General features: G+C 38.5%; 3 protein-coding genes across 3 annotated transcripts in view; all 3 read right to left on the bottom strand.

The window, feature by feature from the left end:
• LOC134841365 (ubiquitin conjugation factor E4 B-like) overlaps positions 1 to 25820 on the bottom strand; it is a 478213-nt gene that overhangs the window by 335837 nt on the left and 116556 nt on the right. The gene's annotated exons all lie outside the window — the stretch shown is intronic.
• LOC134841591 (uncharacterized) lies at positions 1042 to 4905 on the bottom strand. Its single transcript, XM_063857622.1, has 5 exons — positions 4580 to 4905; positions 2586 to 4422; positions 1847 to 2126; positions 1647 to 1670; positions 1042 to 1466 (listed from the first exon to the last, which is right to left on the bottom strand). Exons 1-5 carry the CDS (start codon positions 4903 to 4905, stop codon positions 1042 to 1044), a joined length of 2892 nt encoding a protein of 963 aa, XP_063713692.1.
• LOC134841590 (protein DEK-like) lies at positions 13434 to 14429 on the bottom strand. Its single transcript, XM_063857621.1, has one exon. The coding sequence runs from the start codon at positions 14427 to 14429 to the stop codon at positions 13434 to 13436; it is 996 nt and encodes a 331-aa protein (XP_063713691.1).

Genomic DNA, 25820 nt, shown 5'->3' with positions numbered 1-25820 from the left:
AACTCATTAACTCATCTGCTAAAAATAAAGCTCAGTTGCCAGTTATTGCTCATTAATTATCCCAAACTTGCAAAAGCAATGCTTAAGCCCATATTTTTACAAAAATTATCCTAGTTGAAATATCGTATTGCTTTTTGAACTCCGGACAATAATAATATTCAGATGGTATACAAATAATTAGCGATTTTTTAATGATGAAAACTTTTTTTTATAGTTTCTTCTTTTTCAGGTTCAATAGTCGTTCACCCACTTAATTTTTTTTAGTGGCCGCTGGATAAATAATTAAAGCGTATTTGATGCTGACATTTGTTTTACCGGCTTTTTTTCTGTGTGGAGTTGATTTTAAAAAAAAACTTTTCAACATTTTTTTAGACTTAATAGTTTCCGTCTCTATTTGTTAGCTTGCAAAGCTTTCCTTGCTTTGTATCGCAAGTGATGCGAAGCTCTCCTTTGCCCTTTAGTCAAAATTTATAAGTCTTATACTAACCCACAGACGTTATCCGGAACATTCAGGGCGTCGCGACAATACTAGCAAGCTTGGCTTTTAGATAGTCAAAGAACCAATTAAGACAGTAGTATAGTAAAAGTGACTAGGAAAATGACCACTTTTAACCCCCCCTTTTTTTCGATGTGCCGTTGTACTTACCACTTTTAACCCCCAAAGGGGTTAAAGCCCCTACTTTTTCGGGCACGCATGTTTTAAGGGGTGTTAAAATTGGTAATTTTCCAGCCACTTTATGGAAACGGGAAAGGAATTAGGTTTTGGTTGGTGCATGTTTTCCCTTTGACTTTGACAGATCAAACTTTACTGCGCGCGTTATATTGTGGATTATTTTGTAATCTTTATCGCCACGTGTGGAATTAAATAAAATGCTGTGATATTGGTAAGTTTATATTGTTGTTTTGTATACCCCCCTCCCCCTCACGATTAGAGTTGTTGATTATTTCACTTTTCGGTCAAAAGAACAATTTTGAAAAGCTTTATTTCCTGAATGAAAAGTACTATAAAGCGAATCATTTACATTTATAATCAGAAGTTACTTAGTCAGAATCGTCTAATATAAAAGCACGTCGATTTAAGCACCGCCGTTTAGGTGGTCTAATTTCTTCCCGCTCGTTTTCTTCTCGAGCTTCAATGTCCAAATAGGGGCAGTTGTACGCTGCTGGTTCTGACTCACTTTGCCCACTTAGCTGGTCGAAATCTACCAAATCCTGTTCTAGCTCTTGATCAGTGTATGTGGGTTGGTTGAACCCCATATCTGGTAGAGTAAAAATATCCACATAATACCCACCCTGCGCTTCTATAGCTTCAGCCAAATCCTCCCCACTTCCGTTATCGGTGGGAGTTGGGACCACGGCGTCGTCGTCTACGTCGTATTCGCCCCAATCCATGGTGCGCCCAATTTCTCTTATGAACATATCCTCACGCAAACGTTTATGTCCGAAAGGACTAGTAGTTACTCTGTCTGCATGTATATAGCGCTTATTGTCAAATGCGCTCAGGGAAATTTTATTCGTTATTATGGTTTGTAAATTGTGATTGCAAGAATTTATCCTCACATTTTCTGACCGGACCAGCGAACAGTAAGTCAATGTTTGTTTAAACTTATTATGGGTTAGCTCCATTTTTGAAAATTTAGAAATACCTTTCGCGCTTTTTTTGTCCATGTCTGAAACAAAAATACAATCAATTTACTTCAAATTTTTAACAGTTTTTTCTCTTTTCCACATAAATACCTCCATTCCCCCCCCCCAACCCTCACTACATAATCTTATGATTTGTTTTTGTTGCCCTTTTCTAAAATGGTAATTGCAAAATGGTAAAAGAAAAGAAAAAGAAACTTACTCGAAGAAATAATGCTGTACAGTTTGGGTTTTAGTCCGACGTACTCCTGTATGATCTCCCCAGCAAACTCGTCCTTGAATTTCAGGGTAACGCGTAAATTCTCGTTGGTGTAGAGGGGGTGGGTGACTGGTAGATTTGAAAAGTCAAAATGATTTCGCAGTTCATGGTTTTTCTCAATTTCCTTGTAGAGATCTTTGCTGCGGATTTCATACAGGAACGAATCAGTGTCCGAATATAAAAGAGTTGCGTCAAAATTTTTCTTGATTATGTTGTAATGGAACTGGAACATGTAAAATTTTGCCAAATCTAGTATCGTTGCACCAACAATTGTGGGCTTATCCCAGTTAATGTTCACAGGTTTTGAGGTTACAGATACCAAGTGTTGGTCAATAATTTTTATACTGCTAAATCTTTTTTTCCTTGATAAATTTTGCAGTTCTTCAGCATTGCGAACAATATCTACAATAAGTCGATTCCTTTTTGATTCGCAGAATTTTCCAAACGCACTATTTATTATTTGCTTGAAGAAATCTTGTTCAAACTTGGTAGTAGCTTTTTTTCGGAGCTCAGTGTTCAACTGAACATATGGTGCAATAAATTTTTCTTGTCTAAACTGCAGTACTCGATTAACTTTTTCAATTTTCAAACCAAGTTTGACATAGAGCTGAAGTGTTAGGTAGTGTACAGTATAGTTTTTCTTTGGAAAGAAGTTTTGTATGAGCTTTGGCGTAGTGCCCACTTTATCAGAAATGTTCATTTTTTTCAACATGTCCAATTGAAGCTCACTGAGCCCCATTTTGGACACAACTTCTTTTGTTGGGGCGAGTGGGTAATCCGAATGTGCATCATGCAAATGATCGGAGTATAAAAGATCGACGTCCAAAATGTATCCAATTTCGGATTCTCTGCTCGTGTTGAGAATTTCGGCTATAGTAACTTGGTCATTAAACTCGAATGAGTTAAGTGGAAGAGGAAATTTTTCCATAATTCCGCCGTATAAATTGTTTGCGTCTATCATGAAGAGGAAAGTGTTAGGCTGTTTAGGGTCGTAATTTTTCACAAATTTATTGTTGGCGGAAACAAGTCTTTTTTCAAACACACTTGCAATGCCCCCCCTGATCAGGTTTTCTGCCATATCCAAGTGCTCCCTATTAGTGAGCAAATGGAGGTCAGCCTTGCATGTTCGCAAAAATGCATCCCCTGAGAGATTGCTAACCGTGAAATATTGAGCACAATCTAGCTTATATGTTTCATAACACACTCGTCTAAACTCTTCAAAAACGCATGCAAGAATCAAGGTATCAGTCGTTAGATACAAATCGCTGTATTCGCCCAAAGTCTGACAACCGAAACGAGTGTACACTAACCATGCATGTTGGTATTCTTTTTCACTGACACTAACAACACCTCCTTGCAGCGTGTTGGTCCACTTGTCGCGTGCAGTTAGTCCATCTTCTGTGTATCTTGCATGGCTGTCAACATACGAGTAGGGGAAGTAACCTTTTTGTCGAATCAATGCTTTATCTTCTTCCGGTCGGGTAGCAAAGTGGTTATTGAGATAGATGAACTTTTCCACGGGTAGATGTCGAGCTAGCTCATCGAGTGAGCTGTTCATAAATTTACAACTGTCCACAAAACGGATTTCTTCGTAGACATTATAGACATTTCCTTTTTCGTTAGTGTACGATCTAATCCACACTTTCATTGTTAGTGAAATAAATTTTTCGTCATTGAGAGGAATGACCGAAAAGGTGTTTCTGGTATTGGTATCTTGCAGACTCTTCAGTACATGGTGCAAATCATAATTCTGGAGATTGTGGGCAAAGACAGGGGTGAATTGTATGGTACGTCTCAGGAAGTTGCATTTGTTGTGAGCCCATCCGAGGAATGATCCATCGAAATGATTATGGTCCAAAACTTTCGCGTTAGTTTCGGAGAATTCCTCTTCGCAAATCCAGCATTTGTCACTGTCTTCAAGAATAGTGGTGCTTCCGAGGTAGTTCGGGTATCGTCGTTTTTTATTATGAAAGTCACGCGCCAATACTTCCAGCATTCGAACGAATTTAGTCATGGCGTCCACTCCTCGATGAAGTGAAAAAAACGCAGGTTTCGGGTTTCCAGCTTCCACAACGACAAGGCAAAAACTGCTGGGCTTATGTTTTTCAATCACGGTTGTGCTCGAGCAGTTAGGATTATTTCTCACCGTCTCCACCTTCTCCAGCACAGACTCCAAATCAAAGTAAACCGCGAATGGGCTATAGCTTCGAGCACCGATGTTTTTGAAGCCTACGCTGCTCTTGTCAACATTTGGCATGGTAACGATTGCTGGTTCGTTCCCCATGCAGATTAACTGGTGGCGCTCAAGTCGTTCCTCAGATGAACACCGGTGGAAGCAATTTCGGCACAGCATGTTTCTCGATCTCAGTTTTCTTTTTTGCATTTTGCTCACTAGCTTGTTCAGGTCTTTTATCACGACGTAGTGATTCGTGCCCATATCGTTTAGAAGCAGCAAATCCACAACAAAATTAGTCTGATATTTTGACACTCTCAGGGGTAGAAGAGTCTTTTCATTGTACCTAGAGAAAAATTTTGAATGATATTTTTATACTAATTTTTAATGTCATCATAATAATAATTCTTCAACGAATGTGCAGCCAACCATTTGTTCTGATGTGCTTAGATACAGCTTCACATCAATAAAAAAAAAAAAATTTGATTAAAACTTCAACTAACCTGAAGACATTCACTTGCACTTCATTCAAAATTTCGAAGCGTGCAATAGTCGGTAGTCCCATTGGGTACACAAAATCACCAGTTGGCTCGTGTGCTCTTGAGTTTCTGCGATAATCATAGAAGCTCGCTTTCTCCTCCTCTTTACTCTGCATCGTACGAAGAGTGAGCGGGATATTGTTCTGCCGATGATACTCAGCAACGAAGCAGTACTCAAAGCATCGATCGTCTTCATAATTGCGAATATTCAACAAGAAGCGTTTGAGTTTCAGTAGATCGGCTGGTAGTGGCAAGTACGATGAACCCCTGATCGGTGCAGACTTCACCATTTTTAGGACAATCTTATCAATCCTGCGGATTCTCCAGCCACTACCATGAGACGCATATTGATGGACAGTAGACAATATTTGGTCTACGCAATCATAGAATTGGTCCTGGGTCCATCCTTGAACGTCTACAGCAAGCATTTTTCAATTGGCGAAGATGGTTATTACTTCTTCTGTGCCATCTGCCTTCTCTTTTTCAAGAGTTACTTCTGCTGACAATTGAGCTTTCTGAGGCTCATACATGGTATTTTGAAGTATCAGCTCTTCTATTTCGTCTCTCTTGGTCACGAATAGCGCTAGTAGGTCCACTTCCGTTTCCATCGGCACTATATCGTATGTCCTGACTGCTCCATCAAAAGCTGTCTCAGGTTGTATAGAAGTGAGGATTTCTCGGCTCACATCCCATGCTGGCAGACCGTGTTCGTTTAGCATATGCGCAGCATATGCGCGATCATTTTGGAACACATTCATGTCGTAGAGACAAATTCTTCTTTCTTCCGTTTCATCGATTGTTTTGTGACGCTCCACGACATGTTCCCAAATGACGCGAAGTGACTTATCCTCTAGTTCACAGTGACCACAGATGTAGTCGGTTTTCACAGGATCAATCTTGTGAACAGCCATTAGATGTTTTTTGAGGCTTCGCCGGTCACTCAGTTTTTTTTGGCAGAGATTACAGGGTACGACTTTTGTAGACATTGCGAGGTGGTTGTTTTTTGAGAATTTTGATATTTCCGAAAGCTAGGTTCAAATAAAGCAGATACTGGTTTACAAGTCAAAAGAGTTCGAGTGATTTTCCGTTTGTTTTACGACTGCTATTAAATCTGTTTAGATTTTCAAACTTTTTCTATCATTTGCTTAATTGCCAAACAAGGAGTGGTTTCCTAAGGTGGAGCTTAGATTAATAAAATCGAGAGGGTGCGCCAAAAATGCTCTCAGATACATCAAAGAAAATAACTTCGGCTCATTTAGTAAACCTATAAAATAGTCTCATAAATCAACCAAATTTTCTGAATTAACCACAAAGTTCCTAGACAAGTTGTGTAGCTTCAAACAATTCATCGGCACTCAATTCAAAAAGACCTCACCCGAGTAGACCTAAGCCCAGCAGAGTGAAATGAATGCATTACACCGAATGTAGTTAATCATCAATTGAGCTGTCAAAGAAGTGATAAAGCTTCATATCATTAATTTTTTAAAAATTAAATAATGGGAATTTTTCATGTCAAACTTCTGAAAATCGAAAAAACCAAACAGGTCAATTTATTCTTTTTTGATTTTTTCTTGTTTTTATTAAATTCATTCGGCGTGTTCACTGATTCAGGCAGATGTTCACTGATTCAGGTATCTGTTGGGTCCTTTGCAGTGTTTCAGCTTTTAATTTTAGATGGTTTCCACTGCAGGGTTGTGAGGAGCATTGTCTCAGTGGATATGCAGTCCTTTCAAAAACCACCAAATATCTTTTGAAACGTGGCCGCCTAGACTCGAAAACGGCGGCTACGCCTTGTTTTCGATCCCGCTGAGTCTAAAAAAATTGGTTTCATCCATTTCTGAGCACGGCTTCATAGTGAACGACACTTAGCCAACGATGAATTTTAATGAATTTTGATTTTCTCAAAAATAACATTTCAAAAGCGTTGTATCAAGGAACTGGGGGTTTCATCAGCCGTAATACCCTTATAGCAACAGTATGAGATAAAGTTGCAGTTCACGAAATCAATTTTTGGCATTTTTTGGACAAAAAACAAAAACAAAATTTTGCTTACTTTTTCTGGTTTCGGTTTTGAACAGAAATAACTTGTTAGGTGCTGCATATACAGGCAAACTTTCATTAGCTAAGTTGATCACCTACTACTTGTCAAAACCAGAGGATAATTTTTGATACCACTGTTTGTTTCAAACAAAATTTTGAAACTCTTAATTTTTTTTCAAAAAAAAAAAAAAATTTAAAATATGTTTCTTTTTGTTTAGTTTTATTCTTTCAAAGATTTCTGAAAAAAAGTTAGAGAGCAAACATTAAATTAGAAAAATCATAAACAAAACGTAAGCAAAGATTCAGCCACAATAATAAAAAAAACTTATCAAACTAAATAATAAACCCCCAAACTGGTGCACTCTCGGTGGAAACAAATTTTTTTTTTTGAGTTTTCAGAGATCTCTAAATTGCAGTTTGCGTTTTTTCGGCGCATAGCAAGCATTGATAGGCGGTGTCTCAGCTACTAACTTTGGTGCAGTGGGACTTTGACTGCCGGAAGAAGAAGCAGAAGAAGTTTGCTGCTGCTGATGTTGAGTGATTGAAAAGATATCCGGTTTTATTGGGGTTTTGGGCGTCTGCTGGTCCTCATCTTTTTTCTCTGTTGAATCTGGTGATTCAATCGACTCAATGTTCCAGTAACTTTCTCGCTCTGCTAAATCTCTAATGGATCCTTCCTGATTTTCGTAAAAGGGGATCGATTGGCAATCGTAGTTGAACAGTATTTTTCTCGGTGAACTATCAAGGCAAGTAGGGTCTTGAATATCTGTGCGCTTCAGCGCAGGATACGATTCAGTCACACAACAACTCTCGTAGACCTGTTTTCTGCTTTGTATGAGGATACCAATTTGATCTAGCAAATAATGGGGTAACATCATATGGTTTTTAGTGACCCATTCATCGAATTCTTGGCTTCCTGGATCAAGATCGTTCAAAGGACTCGCGTTTCGATGACGCATTTTCCGTTCCTGTTGAACCACTACGATAGAATCTCTGGTATAAGTTTGGTACAATATAGCTCTTTCAAGAGAATTAATTGAAATAATTTGCAGTGGAGTTGCCATCGTTGAAAATTTTGTTTTGTTTGATTTTGAGAGATTGAATGAAAATAGTGAGTAGATTTAGTTTGACGTACCACTTTTAGTTTTTTATTGCTGGTGGTCTAGTTTTAGCCAATTACCATAGATCGGGTTTTGTAAAATTTTAATATGTTTTCAGGGCTTTTGCAATTAAAGTAGAAATGAGAACGCTTTGAAAATCTATACTTCAAAGAAACAGCATGGCGCCTTTTTATGATACCCTAAGCACAAAATGACAGAAGTTTTACACTTCAAAGAGATAACAGGCATGCCGCCAGGGTAAAACCGTTGAGATTTATGAGCTAAAACGGGAATTTGCCAGACAGATTTGACATGTATAACTTAAACTCATAAATTTCCAACTGCAAACTAATTAAAAGTCCCAATGAAGCTTAAGCTATACCGTAAAAGAAATCACCCGAGTTAAGCTATTCACCGGCTAGGTAAATCATTCTTAAATTGTCTCTTGACTGATACGGTTGAATAAAATTACCGCTACCCAACTATGTACACGCTTGAAAGTGATACTAACTTTTTTGATGACTTTCGTGATATTTCTTCAGGAGAAAACGTATAGTCAGAGTTGGAACAAAAACATTTGAAAAAACAGGTACCTATATTACACTAAAATTGTATAAGAAAACTGACGAAGAAGTGTTCAAAATGTATCAAGCAGTTACTTTGACGACGAAAGAATTTGATAGCTTAGCAGATAATTATTCAAAAGTAAAAAAAATGATCAAAGCACCAACTGGTGAAAAGATTTCAACTTCCACAACAGGAAACGATAAACCTCAAAAACGACGATATAAATCAAAACGATCGGTTTACTCCGAAAAAGACTGTAATAGTGAAAACGGAGAGGATGATGAAGAAGATTATTCCAACAAAAAAAGTCGAGTGGCTTGAGTAAGTGGAAAAAAAAACCCAGTTTCATTTATTAATTATCAGAATGGTTGAAGCAATGTATGAACAATCGCCGGAATACTTTAAACAATTTCGGAAAAACTTTAAATTTTTTTTTCTGAACAATGAACCCGACGTTTTTGACCTTCCTTCTAAAACGAACTTTGCATTTGCAGTCCATTCAAATCAGAACGATTTTTGTTCCCAATCTCCTGCCAATGGTCAGCCACATTACCACGTTCTTATCGAAGTTACAAAAGAATGCACTGAAGCAGTTAACAAGATGACCTTAAAATCTTTTATTGTGCCTTGCCTCCTTTCATCCTTTAAATATTTGATTATGCGGTGCAGCAAATATCATCTATCAGGACCACTGATGGAAAAAATGAAATTGGCTGTTAACTACAATTCGACTAACAACCTTGACACCGCCGGAGTTTCTTTGCGAAAACGATTGCCACAGATTTGCTTTGCATCACAGACTCGATCCATTCAAACTCAAACTGATCTAATTACTAATGTAACCATTGAACGTTTTATTCGAATTTTGAATGGGGATAATGCTGCCGAATTTTCAAAAATCATTGATATTATTTTGAGTGGGTATGGTCGATTAGAGATTGATTCGAATACTTTGTTTGTTAAATTTATAATGGAGAAGAAATACAATTTTTGAAAAAAAAACATTTCTGAGATAATTCCAGCGGTATGTGTTCTAGCAACCATAAAACATGTTTTTTTAAAAAAAAAATCAATTATAAATCATTAAAGAAATGCAACAGTATCACAAAGTTATAACATCATATGTTTAGCAAAACGCATCATGTCATGATCGTTAACCTTGAAACCTATAGGATACTTAGAAGAAATTATAACATGAGCAACATAAATACAATAAAGTCCACACAAGACCGAGTTAGCTGATTGGATTGGCTTATTCATCAGTATTTGGTTTCCCTCATGGATAGAACGTCTCATATTTTTGTATACATGTGGATAGTTGTGTAGGCTTCGTCCAAGAGGATCTGCAAAAAAGATTTGACCACCAGCTTGAGCAAACAGTAACCAATGAGTTCCTGGCTGGTCTGAGTTTGATGCGTTGACTATCATGAAAGTATTGTCGCGTTTCAATATTGTATTAAATGCTAAGTTAGCGGGAAAAATGCCACGAAATCGATGTTTCAAATGTTTGCATCTGTTAATAAGCTCAATAATCTGCAAATTGTCCATTTTTTCCCTCGATTCAATTCATTAGAGTGTTTTTAGCTATTTTTCTATCGGAACGCACGTAAACTGTTGATGCACGCTCTCCCATGAAAAGTAACTCTACATTTTCCCCCAGCGGTGCATCAAACTTCAGTTCTACTGAAATGGTGCAATTGGTCAATTCAGGATGAATAAAGTCGTGTGAAGCCTCCTGAGTAGATGTGAGATCAAATGCCATAATATAATGATTGTGATAATTAGCCAAATTGATTCCATGACTATTGTTAAAAACAAAGTCTAGAGCTTCCAATGTGTTATAGTATATTCTTTTGTTATCAGTCGTTGACACAGGAGTTCCTGCAATGGGTAGGCCGTTTCGGTAAACAATGATTTCATTCAGCTGAAACTTTTGATAATGAAACGGGTTTGTTCGGTTAGTACCCAGGTATGCTGTATTCGAGCTCATTGCCAAAATCATTCGACGGACTGGCTCTTTGGCAAAAACGTCTTCTTGTCGCCAACTTTGCACACCAGTTGTGGCCAAAAAGGTTCTTTGTAAAACTTCAATATAATTGTATATTGCAGGTGTTTTCAACAGAGTTTTTTCTATCGATGATAGTACAAAATCTGTTACTGTCATTTTGCGCACATATAGGTTAGCCTCAGTGATTTGGACTTGGTAATGTTTAGTAGCGTGCTCAGACATAATAACAAAGTCATTAGGAGATCGTCTCAGAGAAAGTCTTATTGTAACACCGCTGATAAGATGTTTGTCGCATGATAAAAAATCACAGGCAATTTTACCAAATAATCGGAATTGGCTTGATGCTGCTACGATTCGCTTACGTTCAGCGACATCTTCAGCTCGCCCATTAGCACCATCAATACCTGATGGATCATCTTCATAATAATAGCCTTGACAAGCAAGCCACGTTTTCTTTGCATCAATACCGTGAGAAAATTCTGTCTCAATGAAACTCTTATGGGCAAAATTGGCATTAGTTGTTGAAATTTTTTCTCCATTCAGGGACATGGTGCATTCAGAAAATAAAGATGAAAGTGGATTATTAACCAAATATGGTGCGTCTCGTTGCCCTGCCTCTGTGGCGTGAGTTCGCAGTACATTACCATTATTTTGAACAATGCGTGCAACAATCTCCAAGCGAGTTCGTTGAAGATCAATAAAGTTGTTTCTATCTCCTAAAACTTCAAATTCGAGCATGGGACCATCAGGTGAATAAGATGGACCAATTTTTTGAGTGAATGCATTTTCAAATGTAACGAGTAGAGGAGGTTTTTCAAATAAATCTAATGAGCTGTGAGTTGCTTCAGTTGGTAATAAATTAGAAATCATTTCGTACTTTGGTGAAAAAATTGGAGCGACTTCTCAGTGGAGTTCGTTTCTTAGGAATGAGAGTTTTTCTTTTTCTTGTTGTTGTTGATGTTGTTGTTGTCTTCCTCCGTTTTCTGCTCATACGTGACTTGCTGCGTCCAGCTCCAACTTGTTTTTTGATTGTGTTTTTTACTGTGTTTTTCAAGGCTTGTCTCGGCGTTTTCTTCCTGGTTGCTATATCTATTAATTCGGGTGCTGCTTGAACAAGTAATTCTTTACCAATACGTTTTGCTGCTGGTACTATAAATTTTCGAGCTAACGGAAGTGCTACTCGTCCAATACCCATAGCCAGAGCACCAAAGCCACTACCCCGCTGTCTGTAATGTCCCGAGAAGTGAGGCATGGTTGCTTGATTATGATAGTACGCATCCATAATCTTAATCAGAAAACTTTTGAAATTTTAAAGTCAAAACAACTTTCCTCCTCCTCCGGCAAATGGTACAAGTCTACCGGTTTCTGTTCGTAGGTTTACCGCAATGCTCTGGATGTTATTCACGAGGAGTTTTTTTATAATCTAAGTTGCTAAAAACTTGCGATGATTTGGTTCAATGCTGCAAGCGTAACCGTTTTTCACACGTCGATTAGTATCAATGACTCTAAGCAATGGTGCTTTAGTGTCACCCACAATCTGATAACGAATTATGTCCAAGTAGATAAACATCATTTGGGGTTCCAGCAGAGATATCAACAGGGTAGTCGGAGATGAGGTTTTGTGACGTGAGAGTGCTATGGATATGACTGGATTCTTTGTAGCCGATATGGTAACCAGTTCCATCTCTTAAGCCTTTGAAACCTAAGATACTAGGAATTTGTGGACTTTCAAAGGTAATGCCTTCCCAATAGATGCATCCACAATGAAAGATGTTTGGTAATGGGGTCGATGCTATAACTGATATTATCAAGATCAATCTTCCGATTGATTTCGTTGAATATTTTCTCGATTTCGTCATAAACACCCTTTGTTATTTCACCTTTTTCTCCATCATATGGTCTGGATATTTTTTCTTTTGCCACTTTAAGGCTTGCTTTAACTTTGTCTTTTTTGTAGTACACTAGTTTGGTATCCGTAACATTGTTAATATGAGTGGGAAACGTTATTTCTGTCAATGCAACTCTCCATTCACCTTGTAGATCGATATTTTCGCTTAGCAGATTTTTAAAGCTCGCTAACGAATTGTCATTGAAAATATTCATTGAGGCTGATGACACCAGTGTAATGGTAAATGAATTTTTTTCGCTTATAAAGTTGTCAGACATTGTTTAGTTTGATCCTTCCTTCCTTCCTTCCTTTTCCAAGACCCTGATTAGTTCAGGCTCATAAAATTTACCCTCTATTGGTTCCTTATCAGCGTCGATGAGGTTATAAGTTGGTGGGTTTCTTGTTGGGATGTCAAAGATTTCAAAAACTTCGTCAGTGAATGATTGTTTGTATCCTTTTCGAAACGGAAGGTCAATTTTTGCTATTCTAACAAAATCACCAACGTAGAGCTTTGGTCGGCGTACTAGTTTCTGCGATTGTTCCACTCTTAATGAAATGAGACGTGGAACGTCCTTTTTGGTAACTTCATTCGGGGCGATTTTGGTAACGCGGTTTGTTCTCGAGTTAATTGTGTTGACAAAATCTTGAAGCTTATCGATGTATGAGTAGGTCCATTTGTCCTCCAAATACTTATAAATCAAACCCTTTAGTGATCGAATGTTCCTCTCCGCGAAAGCGGATTTTTTTTCACTCTCTGTTGTATAAGTTTCGATGTCCTTTTCCTCACATAAAGTTTTGAATGACCCCTTGAACTCTGTGCCTTTATCTACCCAAACTTTTTTCGGCTGTTTTGTTTTTATCATATGTTTGAATGCTTCCGCAGTTGAGGTGGCATACTTTGATTTCAACGGTTGTACACGTAGAAAGCGGGACATGCAATCCACTGCAACCATAAGATATTTAATTTTTTTGTTGTAATCTGCAAGTTTATCAACATACGCCAGGTCAATTGACCATATTTCGTCTATGTCATAAACTATCACTTTGAGGCGTGGTGTTTTGCGACGAACTGTTCGATATTTTGTATATGCTGGCTCTGTATGTAAAAAAGGTTTCACTTTACTTCGTGAAATTTTTGATTCCTCTTTTAAATTCTGTACACTACCAAACAATGCTGGACCCTTACTTGTAAATTTAGTTTTCAATACTTTTTCTTCAGCTGGTGTAATCTTGCCATTTTTTGTTTGTTTTTGTCTTCTTCTTCTCTGTCGTTGCAGAATCTGAATCGTTATCGGGCGTTTCGTACGACTCGGAGTATTCCTCTTCTGCTGCACCTTCTTCTTCTCGTTTGGTTTTTTGCGGTGACCGTTCTCTTTCACTGTCTGCAACAGTTTTTCTGGTTTTGCGTCTCTTACTGCTTTTTGAGGTGTCTCTTCTTGAGGTCGTCGACGATGACGACGAAGGTTTCTTCTCGGGAGAAAGGAGGAGGAGGGCTGTAGATTTTGAAGGGGAATTTGTGGAACGTCTGCTTCTTTGCTTCTGTTGAGCTTGTTCCGTATTCGTTGACTGAACCGCGACTTTGGCATACTTGTTCATAACCAACCGTTCATCAAGTTTGAGTGACCTCAAAATCAGTATAAAAGCAGGGTTGTAAAGTTTTTTAGTTTGTTGTTGTATATCATACAGAAAAACTGATGCTTTAAGACCTGTTGGCACTTTATCAACGTAAATTTCTTCATTATCTTTATTTATTTTGACTCGTTCTGACTTTTTAATAACTTCAAGAACTTTTTTTGCTCGCTTAAATTTGTGTTCATCCATGAGCTGTAATTGTAACAGGATACGTTCTGTGGATAATGCCTCACTAAGCTCAACACTTTTTTCCATCTCGTTACCTTCATCATCATCATCATCACCATCACCGTCATCATCATCATCGTCTTGAGAAGTGAGAGGGAGAGCTTGTTTTTGTGGATTGTTTTCTGCTTTGGCAACAATAGGTGGTTCAGGGGTTGGGGGAATGACTGCTGACTTATCAAAAGCTGATGTTGTTGTTGTTCTTGCTGATTCATTTAGTGGTCTCAAACGGTTCAAATATGATAGTTGCGGTTTCTTGTGTTTAATTGAGTTGTCAAGCAAAATATGTGCTGCATGTGGTTGATCTCTGATGTACATATGCTTTGGAATTAGAACAAATTCTTCTGCTGCCATTTCTATGCAGTCAAATACTTGAAGCAAAAATAAAGTATTTGTCTGATTAGATAAAATCCTTGTTTGCTCAGTATAATAGCTCGTTTTTTTTCAGGACTCGTTTTTGGATTGATTAAAATTTTGTATGCTGTTTCGAATTTATTGAGGTTTGGGATACTGACAGGCACATTTCCGTTGACTACATTGAGCAAGCATTCACAAACAACTGATATGATTTGACTATTTGATGTTTTTTTTCTAATGAAGCCTCGTAGTTGAGTTGGGTTCAACTGTACCATGTGTTGCAGAATAAATAATTTTTTCGTGTTCATTTGTGATGGGTGTCACTTCTGCTTTATCTAAAGGTAAATAGAAAATTGACGGACCAGGTGGTATTATGTTTGAACAGTATCTGAGACAGTCTGATGTTCGGGGATCTAAATCTATTAATAGATGTCCAAAGCTGTCCTTTGTAGCCAGTTCATACGATTGACGTAAGAATTTAGATGCATTAAGTTGCCTTCCGAGGTGATCAAGTTGCTGAATATCACGAGGTGATTTGAATAAAATGATGTGAGATGTGTTCAAATCAATAGTTCGGGACCATCGGCTTTGTTGGAATAAATTATGTTTAACATAAATAACATCTAAGCCCCTGTGTCTTCCTGCTGTTGCTAATTTAACGAATTCTTTATCATTGTATATTTCTTCGCATGAGTCATCAAACACTAACAGAATGTTTTCAATGTTTCTCAAACGATCGAATCCGTCAAATTTTACAAATTCAATATGAATTCTGCGAGCGTTTAACTCGTCCATAACTACAGGTTGAATATCTTTGTAAAAAAATAACACTCTTTCAAATTTGGGATAAAATGATCTTCCTGTCAATAGCTTGAAAATCAACTCTGTTTTTCCGGATCCTGACGGTCCTACAACTGCCATAAACAGTCTTGTCGACGTATCAATAATTTTATTCATATCCTTGGGTTTGGTAGCACGTACCCAACTAAACCAGACAATATTGAAAACCAAACTGACGTTTCTTCACAGCTTATTTGCGTCCAAGAAAGTTTATAGATGCAAAAAGTAAGTAAAATGAAAATTAAAATCATTTGAGACATAAAAACTACTTCTGATCTGGGGACTGTAACATCATTACAAAACTTCCAAGATTTTTGTTCAGTGTTTGTTTGATCATAAGCAAAATCTGTAACTATAGTAGCATCAGGCTCATCAATAGCTAATTCAGTCATTCAGTTGTTCGATTTATATTTCTCTCTCTAACTGATTCTTTCTAACTCCTCTCTATCTATAACACTAGTTTCTTAATGAGAATGAAAAAAATGTGTTCTTGTCATAAAATATGTATTATCTATACTTCAGAACAATAAAAAATCTCGTATCGAGTATAACTTCTAGAGTCATTAGTTATGTCATTGTCATTGTCATGCAGCATTTCCACATTATAATTGGCTGGCACATATTCAGTTTTTGCATGAAATACAACTTTCTTTACAGAGTTCTCTTTTACTAGTTTCTGAACTTCCTCAGGTAGGTCACTGCTTTGAAGATCCATTTGAACTCCGGGTTGACGTTTGGGCACTAAGACTAGCCTGGGAAGACATACTCCTCGTTTGTTGGCCAACATTTTGACTAAACTTGTGTCGTTGAAAATAGATGAATTGGTCAATCACTGGGAAAAAATTTCTTAAAATAGTCAATTCGTCTCCTGAGAGAGTAATTTGTCCTTTCCGCTGCACAACTTGACCTCGGCAATTGATTTGTTCTGTTCTGGTCAAAGTTACTTTGATATCACTCTCTGGTGTCATCCAAGCCAAGAACACTAAATTTGGAGATAGGTACGTCTCCGCTTTTGCTAGTCTTTCGTTGTTGCTCATTTGTCAGCCAATCAAAAAAAACCTTCGTTTTTTTCAGGGAACAGTGATTCCTAGAGTTATAATTAGGTTGTAAATGTCTATTGCAGGATGGATAATTCTTTAAATGTAAGTTTTCAATTCTCGGGCAACCCAATTCATCAAGATTCACAACTTCTCGATCCAAGTACTTTGCAAGGAGTTCAGCCTTCTCTTTTCCTTTGGCGTAAAATACAGCGTTAGGATTTCTCAAAACAAAACTTTGAATAATCTGATTAAGGTTTAAATATAAATAATCTCCGCTTTCCCAGTGAATTCCGTGCAAGTATTGTGTTAACCAGTTGTACGCTTTTTGTTCAGCTTTGGGTAGTGAGTTGAAAGGGACTGGAGGTAGAAAAATAAGAGAGTCACTATATTCAGAAGTCGTAATGGCTATTTCTTTAACTATAAAGTTACTTTTTTTATAGCGAAATCCTTCCAAATCTATGACGACTGATCGTTCGCTCAACATTCTAATAACTGATAGAGTTCTGGTCTGGTTAGTTTGACGAATAAACAGAAAGTAATACCGCTCAAATGACCAATCAGACTGCTGTTACACTTCCAGGGTAACATATAGCAGTAAGTGGGACCCGTGTTGTAAACTTCGTCAACAAAACCTGCAGCGTCATGCAAAATTGCATGCAGACGTAGTATTTTTGAATCTTTTAAATATTTGTCCAAGGAAGAGTCGTCTATGCCAATAAGACCTCCATATGGTCTAAGTTTAATAGCTACGTCATAATTTAATTCGTTTTCACTGGAAAAGAAAAACAGAGAACATGCAGCCAGAAAGTAATTCCGACGGTCAGAATTTTCCGGATAGGTTTTTTTCACAGTCAAATAAATCTCATGAATGATTTCCAAGTCTGTTGAGGTAACTCTACGTTTTTCCAATTTCATTTTTTTTCCAACACTCTTTGAGCCTGCTGAACTTCAAAACAGTGGAAATAAAAGTAACCGTTTAGATGCCAACAGCTGATATCTACAACTCAGTGATATACATTGAATTAATCCATCAGCCTTTTTCATATATTTTAAACATTTTAGTAAACATATATTTTCAGTCTGCGCTTTATTTTTTCTTACAATCAGCTTAGTGACAAAGTCAAACAAGAAGTCAAATCTATTCATTTTCAAAAGTAGTATTCGACAAATCAAATGTTTTTACCAGTTTTTGTTTCCAAATCAAACTCAAAATTTCTAAACTGGTTGAAAATAACACGCAGCTAAAAGTACAATTTATTCTGTCTGTGTTTTCGTGATAAGCGTATTTTAAACTCGGGGAAAATTTAGAGAAAGTTTAGCACAATTATTACCTTCCAAAACCTACTGTTCCAAAAATTTTTATTTGATGAACAATTTCATGTGATTTAAAATGTTAATTTGCTTGTTTTAGATGCCTTCATACCTGGAAACAGTTAAAATTCCTTTCGGGGGGTTAGAGCTTATCAATATTCCTGTGGAGGAAATCCACGTTAGATATATGGCTGGGCTCGATCCTGAGGCATTAGTGGTGAAGGAGCTCTGGGTCAAGCCACGCCAGTGGGCCAAGGGGAAACCCCTTCCCCGGACTTACCTCCCTGGGTCGCCCGAGTGGGAACTCCTCTCTGAGCAACTCAGGGACGTGGTCGCCCTCGGGGGTTGGATTGCCTACAGGGCTTCTGACCTGCTGGTGCTGATGGACAGCCCAGCCGTTTCCATTTATTCATACCTCTTCCAATAAAGAAGAGGTTTTTTTTTTTTTTACCAAATTTTATTTTTTTTAGTCCCCTTCCTCAACATCCCCCATTTCTTATTTTCTTTTTACAATTCTTCATCAACTGCGTCATCAACTTTCGGGTAAGTGATTCTTATTTTGTTCAAATAGATTATTAATTTTTGCCTAAATAGAGGTGGCGGCCGCCGCACTTGACGAATTTTCCTTTCTTCGAGATTCAGCAATAAAACATGCATTTTCGAAAGAAAATCGTTCACCGCAGCCAACAGTTAAGCTACGCTGCCAAAATCTTGGCTTTCCTATATACCATATAGTTTGGTTGCATATAACGTCATTTTACATGTAAATAAGCCAATACCCCCAAACTTTAGAAGGGAAAACATGCACCAACCAAAACTTAATTCCTTTCCCGTTTCCATAAAGTGGCTAGAAAATTACCAATTTTAACCCCCCTTAAAACATGCGTGCCCGAAAAAGTAGGGGCTTTAACCCCTTTGGGGGTTAAAAGTGGTAAGTACAACGGCACATCGAAAAAAAGGGGGGGTTAAAAGTGGTCATTTTCCTAGCCACTTTTACTATACTACTTAAGACTCATTTTGGCTCGACTTAATAGAAATATTAAAAATGGAGTAAATTCGCTCTTCGATAATGTGTATTTTATACTAGCGAACAAAAAATGCAGTGGGTTTTGTAAACAACAACAAAAAATTTGTGATCTGAAACATCAAACAATAATTTTTCTGCCGGACTTGCTAATCATTTGAAAACTCATCTGAATTAATAAATGTATTATATTAAAATGCTTACATCTTGACTGATGGAATTCGCAAAAAAATGTGCTAAAAATGAGCTCAGTTGCGAGATATTGCTCATTAATTATCCCAAACTTGCCAAAGCAATGTTTAAACTCCCATATTTTTACACAAACTATCCTAGTTGAAATATCGTATTGCTTTTTGAAGTCCGGACAAGAATAATATTCAGATGGTATACAACAAATTTCCGTCAACTTGGAAAAAATAGCTGAGTTTTAAATTCGAGAAATGTTTGAATAAGGAAAACTACCTCAGTCATCATAATCTGTCAAACTTTTCGAAAGTCGGAACAAATAGTTCAATCACGGGAGTGAAAAAGAGCCAATTTGTGGACATCCGAAACATCATAGAGATCGTCAGTTACTCAAAGCCTTTAATTAAAAAACTTACTTGCAGTTGTCTTTTGAACTTCCATAAACTTGACACATCTTCAGCTTATCGAAGTCCACAATCTCGATATGTTCCGAGCCTTGAAAATTTTTATCCAAAATGATGCCACAGAAATGTCCTTGTGAACAATACATGTGATAATCTGCCTTGATCATCGATGCCTTGTAGTGGCAAATTGACTCTGTCAAACCTGTGTAGTACAAACTCAGAAGTTGTTTTCCGAACTGTTTTGGAATTGAAATGTCACAATTGAAGAGGTTATTAGGACAATCCGCTTCAAATTCTATTGCTTCAACATCAGAAAAAATAACCAGAACCAGTAGAAAATTGCTGTTGGTCAAAACTCCCGACATTTTGGTATCAATTGATTTTTTGACAGTTTTGAATGGCGAAAAGTTGAATATTTTAAAAAACTATATACAGATGTCTCTGCTTCCGATATGTATGGTGGTATTTTATCAATACCGGTGTTTTCATTTTGGGCAGGTGCTTGCTAATTCCAAATACATCCGAAATTTGAGATGCAAATCATCAACTGCTTTAAATAACATCGATATCTACTATAAATGAACCAAAAAGTTTTAAATAGAAACGGAGTCGTTGCATTATTGAGCAAAGGTTTCGTAACCAAAATGTGCTCAAATCTTTTAATTTTTACATGCCTAGCTATCCTAGTATTAAAATTTCAGCTATAGTATTTTTTTCACTTTGCAAGCTATATAGCTCAAAGATTAAGTTAAACATTTCCATCAATGGTATGACGTTTTGTTTCATCTGAAACTTGCCGGAATCGAATAGTTCAGAAACATACTCAAATTGAAAACTAAATTAAGGTAAACTCAAAAATTTAAATTGAGGTTGGAAATAATTTATTGCCAAGACAAGATCTAAAAAAAAATCAAAAAAAAAGTTGAAACCCCCTGTAAACAAAAAGACCCATTCTCTCCATCCAGTTCTCTCAGAAATTGTAGCAAAATGTTCAATTTCAAGTTGACCGGGCCCAAAATTTATGGCTATGGTCATTTCTAGGGGGAGGTTTTCGGGAGGAAGTCGACCAATTTGATTGTTCGAGCTCTCCTAAAACATTAAAAGGACCATATTTTTTCAAACATTTTCTACGCCTCAGGCAAGACTTTGACAAAATGGACTGTTAAAACGATTGCTTGTTCAAAACAGTAAATTCCGACAAAAAGTGTAACCTAATCTTACAAAGCTAAATCCAAGAGTGAATACAGAGGTCAACCGAAGGTGACAGACGGAACCGAAGGTCGGGACCGGTCAGGGACTAATTAGCACCACAAATGAGAGCTGATTGACGAATAGAAACAAATAAGCCTCATAAACTGAATTAGCACCATAAGACACTCCCTTTTCCTTAAAAGAAAAATTTAAATGACTGAAATGCAGAGACTTGTAACTGACATAACTGCAAGATGTTGATTAATGAAAAGTACAAATTTTAATGGCGAAAATTACTGATTGTTAGCTTAAAAAAGAACGAGTATTGTATTTACGAGTTTTTTTGAACAACTATAGAATCACTTAACTTTGTGACAAAGTTTTGAGTTTATGACGGATCCCGGTCAGCCCTCTCCCTGGACTCACAAGAGTTCTAAAGTTTTTCAGTGCTTGCTCAATTTTTTCCTTCTGCATCTCCTTTGTTTGCGATGTATTCTATCATTAACCCCACCATTTTGGTAACCGCGGTTCGTCTGCGTCCACTACTTTGCGACACCGCCTCATCCTGGCTGTCCTCTTTGCTGCTGTAGGAAACTAACCAAGTTTTCCGCGCTTTTTTTCGTATCCGCGGGTACCGAATTCTGAGGCTCCCGTGGAGCAGACGACTTTGCTTGCTCGCATGCCGGAAAAGTATTATTGTCACTCCTAGTATCGAGTGATGGTTTGCCCACGGTTTCGATGTTTCTTCGTCGCCCCTTTTCTCTTTTTGGCTCCCTTGTTCTGTAGCCGGTGTTTTCATCTCTGGTAATGGCGAAGATTCGCCGCTGCTTTGCCTCCGTGTCGCAATTCCTAACGCCCGTTTTGCCGAGGTAATTGGCAGGCTGTCACTTTCGTCAGTTTCCGACCCACTGTTGGGTCGAATCTTCGTCCCGATCATTTTCTCTGCCTGGGTTCGGTTTCGGTAGTCGTTTTCTTCTTATTGTGCCATTTCAACTCCTGTGGAGTTGGGGCTGCCGGGTAATCTTTCAGAGTCCTCTTAGCTTGTGGTTTTGGTTTCGCTGCCACCCACGATTTCCTAAGCACAACCCCGTTGTTTAGCGTAAGCGTATGGGCACTTTCTGATTTCACTTTTGAAAGGATTAACTTATACCTTTTTAGGTTCCGATCCCCGGTCCACTGATATAATGAACCGGAAGGCCCTCGTCGAGAATTTGTTATTCTGGGAGCCTACGTGAGTGGCTTCGATGCTTCAAATGATAAGTAAGATCAGACCGCACGCCCCAGTTGGTTTCTGCGGCATGTGGCTTATCTTTCACGTTTGCGTCAGCTTCATCTAAACAAGCATTCTTTGTTTTAATCACTCGAGACCAAATTAGACTTTGAGGGGAGGGTTTTGTCGTTAGATTTCTTAGCACCGTACTCGCTTCCCCACCGTGGTGCGTCTCGAATGGCGAGAATTTCAATGTAGCATTTTTTGAGAACCGGAGAGCACCATGGGCCCTTTCGACCAATTTCTCCGAGAGTTCCGGACGTTTTCCTTTGCAAATGTTAATATTGAGTTTTTTAAGCTACCGATGGTATGCTCTACACACTTGGTGGCACGGTGGTCATTTACCGGCTACTTTATGATCTCGATGCCCTTCCTGTTACAGAAAACCCTTACGCCGTGTGACATAAGACTAGTTCCTTGATCCACGTGGATTTTCCTGGGTACTCACTGGGTTGCTATGTAGGTTTTTAGAAATTTCAGGATTTTGTCTGATCGTTTATTACCGCAGACCATCGCTGACGGCCAGCTCGAGAAACGATCTACTGCAAATAGTATGTACTTCTCAATTTCGTTCAAATAGTTATGGGGTACCCAAAAATCTAGTTGACTCAATTTCTTAGGTTTGTTGGTTCAATTATTTTCCTGATTTGTTTTTCAACTAGGAGCGGTCTTAGATACTTGTCGGAGGCTGTTTATTCGGCTCATTCCGGGGCGATCCAAGCAATAGAGTGGTATATATAAGGATAACAGATGTCCTTGGCGGCATCAATTATTTTCGTCTTGCCGTGGTGAATTGCGTGGATATTTTGCTCAAGATTATATATCTGCGGGGAACAATTGACATACAAAGATTATTGGGGCCCACTGGTGAACTGTTTTGCCTTAAAACGCCGAAGGTAACGATATTGTCGTATAACTTTTAATCGATCTAGTTTCTTTAGTAATCGCCTCCAAATTTGAATGTGTTGGTAATACTTCTGTTTCATCATTTCCACTATTTAAACTTGGGTGTTTTTTCAAAAGTATTTCCAATTTTATAACTCTTCGTTTCACTTCTATATGTTTGTTTGAATTCAAAGTTTTTGGGTAACTTCTTTCTGAATGAGTAATAGCACCAACTAAGTTCTCGTTCTTATTGTGTAATTGTCGGTTTATGCAAATTTCTTGCTTCTGATTAGTCCATTTCCGATCGCATGACTTGACGCACTCTACTGGCTCATCGCGGGACGAAACGTTGCAAACTGCTAATCTATTATTGGATGAAGGGTTATTATTAGTAACTTTAGGTGCCCTGGATGTGTATTTACTTAAATGAGGTCCCCTGGATGCGTTATTTTTGACAAAACTGAGAGCGGTGCGTATCGAGTTGATCTTTGCTACAGCAAACATATTATCAAATGTACAAATTGGCGTTGCATCGATGCTCGGGTTTCTCGATAGATAATCCACTAAACCAATTTTCGCCCCGGTTCATATTCCACTTGGAAATCGAAGGGAATTAGTCGATCCATCACCGCGTTAGGTCACTAAACATGATCCGTTACTACTTGAAATTTCCGGCCTAAAAAATAGTTTCGAAATATTCAGCCATCCAAACTTCTGCCAGCATTTCTTATTCGTTCGTTGAACACTTTTGTTTCAGCGTCGCTTAGGCACCTTGAGACAAAAGAAGTAGGCCTCCACCCTTTAGATCTTAACTGCTCGAGGACGGCACGTAAATTGTTATGGCTCGCGTCGCACACAATACTTATATCATTATGATAATCGAAGATCAACGATGTTTGCAACTTGTTTCTTTAAGTTTTCGAATTGGCATTCCATCGTCCAGATATAGTCGTTGTTTTTGCTCAAGAGAGGGCGTAACAGCATTCTGTTGTCCAGATATAGTTGTTGTTTTTGCTCAAGAGGGGGCGTAACGGTGCGGAGGATCCGGCCAAAGCCGGCAAATACTTGTTAGGGCTATGGATTGACCCATAAACGATTTCCATTGAGATGATGTAAGGGGCGGTTTCAACGACTCGATGGGTTCCGGTGTTACTTCCGTGGGTTTTTTTCTTCCCCAACCATTCGCATTCCCTTTGCGCAAATTTATATTTCTTGAGCTTCAAAGACATATTTTCCTCATCCACTTTTTTTAGAATTTTCTCGACTGTCCCGATATGGTATATTTCAGTTCCCTTGGTAACTACCAAGCTGTCGTCTATAAACGCATGCGCGTGCGGAAATTCGGAAATGATGCAATTCATTGCGCGCTAAAAATTGGCCGGCTTCGTGGTAAGCCCATAAAACCCTGTTTTGAACCGATACGTACCCGTCGACCGGCCTCCAATGAGTGAGAAATTGGATTGTACACTTTTTTTCCGAGTTGAAAAGTAGTTGGCCGTAGGCGTACGTCAGGTCCATAGTCGAAAAAATATATCCCTGGTTTCTTCTCACTAATCGTTTGCCCCACGCTTCCAATAATTCTTCTATATTCGGCATGTGATTTTTTGTACGCTTTTTTAATTAGTTCTTTCGATTCGAGCGCTGATTTTACTGATCCGTCCTTTTTCAATATTGTTACGATTGCTGACACGAGGTATTTGTCTGAACATTCTTCTAATTTTTCAAAATGACCTTGCTTCAATATTTCGTTATCCACCTTGTCCTGCAATGTTATTGGAACTCGCCGGCCCGTCTGTTGTTTTGGTGTCAATTTTTCAAAAAATTTCGCCTGCACTTTATAACTTTTGATTTTTCCTACGCTATGATAAAGATTTGAAAACTGTTTACTGAAGTAGTCCTATCACGAGTCCAGTGCAGCGGCTTCTTTTCCCGATTTCCCCTGTGGCTCCTCATTGACAGACATTATCTGATCCCCTGGCGTATATGAATCAGCTGGAGGTCCAACTTTGTCATCAAATCTCTTCCAATGATGGACGGCCGACTCCGTTCTATGGCTTTTTTCATCGCGCCAATTTTCCATCCTTTAGATTCAAAAACTACCTTCATTGTTCCGATCAACTTTAGAGGATTATTCCCATAGTCCTTCCGTCGAGAGTGCAACCAACTTCAGATTCGATGGTCTGAGTGTTCGTTTCAGTTCTCCGATAGTGCAGACAGATATCGGAGACCCACAATCTATCCACACTTGACTAGTTTTCCCGTTTAAGCGAATTGGCAGTTGTCCCCCGGCGATTTTGAGTTCAGTGAAATTCTTATGCCATACTGCCATCAACATGTAGTCTCGCCAACTATCCCACGAGTGTACTACTGGTTCACCTGAGCTTACCCAACCGATGGAGCTCTCATTTTGGGAGGCCCGATCGTCCATGTCCCTAGGATCGCCACTGCTGTCATGCTCCTGTATCATTAACACTGCCCCGCTTCCTCGCTGACTTCCGCGTTTCCTCCTGCAGGTACGTTCACAATGTTCAGTTTTTAAGCAAAAACCGTGACCCCCTTTGCTGAACATTTTTCCATGTGTTCCGCAAAAAAATGGGTTGATCGCGCAATTATAACATCGATTGCTGGGCATAATTCCAACTCGGCTTGATCCACACCCTTGGTATGCGCGCCTGCTACGCGGATGTTTTTTCTGAGTCCTCCTCGTTTTACTCCAACTGGTTCGGATTTTATTTGGATTGCTCCCCCAGATGATCCCTGGGCTATAATGATTACCCGGTGGATGTTGCTATGTACAATTTTGCGTATTTGGCACCATGCTCGTAAGACAGGGCAATTTTATAAGCTTCCTCTGGTGCTTTGGTGGATCGACACAATTCATTTTGCGCCTCGTGTTTTTTCATGGTTACAATGAACACTTCCCTTAGAATTCGTTCTTCTAAGGTCCCAAAGTTTCATCTGGCAGCGAGCCCGCTTTAAACTGAATGAAATTTTTCGAGAATTTCGTTTATCTGCTGTTTCCAAGCGAGGAATTGCAACGTTTCGTAGGCCTCATTTCTTTCCTTTTTGATCGCGTCTAAACTCCTCGGGTATCGAGTCGTTGAAGGGTCCAAGTGCGGTCGTCTCTTATGCAGCTCGTCCTGTCCCTTCTGGCCCAGATACAGGTACAAATTTGACATCAGGGTTTGCTCGCTTTCTGACCGGTTTTTCCCGTCCAACTCCTCCGGCAAAGCTCTA

The sequence above is a fragment of the Symsagittifera roscoffensis genome, chromosome 3 (assembly GCF_963678635.1).
Source record: "Symsagittifera roscoffensis chromosome 3, txSymRosc1.1, whole genome shotgun sequence".
NCBI lineage: Eukaryota > Metazoa > Xenacoelomorpha > Acoela > Convolutidae > Symsagittifera > Symsagittifera roscoffensis.
Note: the sequence above shows the minus strand (reverse complement) of the source record. Positions and strands in the feature narration are given on the sequence as shown.